Raw genomic sequence first — 2,500 nt, 5'->3', positions numbered from 1 at the left:
CTCCACAGTGACAAGTGCTTGCTCTTTCTGACATGAACTGAAGTGTGCAGTTATTCGACTGAGTGTGAATATGTTTAAGTGCATATATGAGGATATTGACATCTCAATATATTCGTATCTACATCATGAAAAACGATAGAAACAGTAAATCGGGATGAAATTTCACTGACATGATCGTGCAAAGACAAGGTGATAAGATGCAATTAGTATATATGTTGAATCCTCGATGAACTTATTTAATTCAGTTTATTTTGATTGTGTGTTTCCTCTTCCCTTTTATAACCATACGACTATGGTCCATATTCCAACTTAGCAATTAAAATAGTAAGTGAAAAGGCAATATAAAAACGTGATAACTTGTGGTTGTATCACAAAATATCGGAAACTTTATGATAAATGGAAGTCAAAACAAAACAATTGGAACCTACATGAGGAAGCGAAATGAAAAAAAAAATACCGAAGGAAAGAAGGGGATCCCCCCCAAAAAAAAATAATAATAATAAATAAATATATATGTATAATAATAATGATAATAATAATAATAATAATAATAATAATAATAAATAAATAAATAAAAAATAAGAAAAAAACGAAGGAAAGAGAAGGGGAAAACCCGATTATGCCTTAGGCCTGAAGAAACAATAAAGCGAAGGGGCATTTGGCATACTCGCGAGTTTCCCTTCGGTGGTTTGTTTACATTTCGCTTCCTCATACAGGTTCCAATTCTTTTGTTTTGACTTCCATTTATTATGATATTTTGACTTTCTTCTATAATAAGTGTTGGTTTTACTGTTGTTGTTGTTGTTATTATTGATGTTATCATATTTGCTATTATTATTATTGTTATTAGTATTAGTATCATTATCATTACTATTCACTATAATTATCATTTTCATTATTGATATCATTATTATTTTGAAATACGGGCATTAATGAGAGTATTATTATACGACCAATTTCCACTTAACCGAAATTCTACTTCATGGCCTTATCAAGTATGAATCCTTTTTATCAAAATAGGATGCTCTGCAATGCTATGATATAGTGCCATCTATTTCTCCTTCTACTAAGAGACTGCAAAGAGAGAATGATTTTTGTAGTGATTTTTTGTTGTATCTTTCCGATAATGAATAATCATGATGAGTAATCATGAAGACGCTGCTAATGATAATGATGATAGCAGTAGTATCAATTATTGAGGAAATGCTAATGATGAGGATAATTGTAATAATGATAATCGTAATAATACCGATTATAATGGTAATATTAAGAAAGTGTTTTGAATTACATCAGTTATTCAATATTATTGATATTATTATTAGCATCATCATCATTATTATTATTATTATTAAGATCTACAGTGATATTGAACAGAGGAAACACGCATTTATGGCTGTTGAGATAACACTATTCATTACAGCAATAAAATTATTAATGCCTTTGCATCCCTGTATCAATATTTATAATGAAATGCATCCAAACCCTTCTTGTTTATTCGCTTTACAGTGAGTACCATTTTTTCTCTCTCTATCTCTCCTTTCTGCTTATAAATCAACATAATTGCATTTATGATAAAATCCATAAACACTTTTCTCATTTGTTTGATCTGCAATTTACGCTCATTTTTTAATTCAGTTATTTCAAAATCACGTAATTTAAATTATTTTACTTTCTCTCTCTCCAACACTTATTCTGTTTATATGTGTGTGCGTGTGAGTGTGTGAGTTTGTGCTTGTTTGTGTGTGTGTGTTTGTGTGTGTGTGCGTGTGAGTGTGTGAGTTTGTGCTTGTTTGTGTGTGTGTGTTTGTGTGTGTGTGTGTGTGTGTGTGTGCGCGTTTGTACGTGATTATATATATATATATATATATATATATATATATATATATATATATATATATATATATGTCTATATATATTTAGAATAAAACGCCCTCACCCCCCATTCCGCATTCCCTGAGCAGTTTCTTGAATGCCACAAATCATCATTACGTAACGGAATTTACCCCGTTTCTCACCTCTCCCTCTCTCACGCTTTGTCTCTTTCTCTCTCTCTTTCCAGCATGAATTCATTAGAGTTCCTCAAGAGAGGTGTGGAGGAGCTGGAGTCTCGAGTTACAACTCTGGAGGAAGCTGTCGACGATGAAGCTCTCCTTAGCGTCAAAGCTCACCACCTCTTGAAGCAGAGTGAAAAACACGTACAGGAGCTCACATTCCAGGTCTGTCCAAAGCTTGATTACTGTGCTTCCCTTCTCGCTTCCATTAGGTGATCATTCTGTCTTTTTTTTTTGGATAAATATGGAGAAATAGATAGATAGATAGATATGTATATATGTATATATATATATGTGTGTGTGTGTGTGTGTGTGTGCATATACATACATATATATATATATATATATATATATATATATATATATATATATATATATATATATATACATATATATATTTGTATATGTATGTATGGATGGATGTATTGTATGTGTCTATGTTTATGTGG

At 31.2% G+C, this 2,500-nt stretch overlaps 1 protein-coding gene across 1 annotated transcript in view; it reads left to right on the top strand.

Moving 5' to 3' along the window:
• LOC122247864 (uncharacterized) overlaps window positions 1-2,500 on the top strand; it is a 13,172-nt gene that overhangs the window by 1,504 nt on the left and 9,168 nt on the right. Inside the window, exon 2 of the mRNA XM_043007520.2 lies at window positions 2,060-2,216. Coding sequence (XP_042863454.1) covers window positions 2,061-2,216 — 156 coding nt within the window. The 5' untranslated portion in view covers window position 2,060. The remainder of the gene's footprint in view (window positions 1-2,059; window positions 2,217-2,500) is intronic.

Source organism: Penaeus japonicus, unplaced genomic scaffold, assembly GCF_977035675.1.
Source record: "Penaeus japonicus unplaced genomic scaffold, GWHDUDI00000001_assembly GWHDUDI00000010, whole genome shotgun sequence".
Taxonomy (NCBI): domain Eukaryota; kingdom Metazoa; phylum Arthropoda; class Malacostraca; order Decapoda; family Penaeidae; genus Penaeus; species Penaeus japonicus.
The sequence above is the reverse complement of the archived record's forward strand: the minus strand, read 5'-3'. Positions and strand labels throughout refer to the sequence as shown.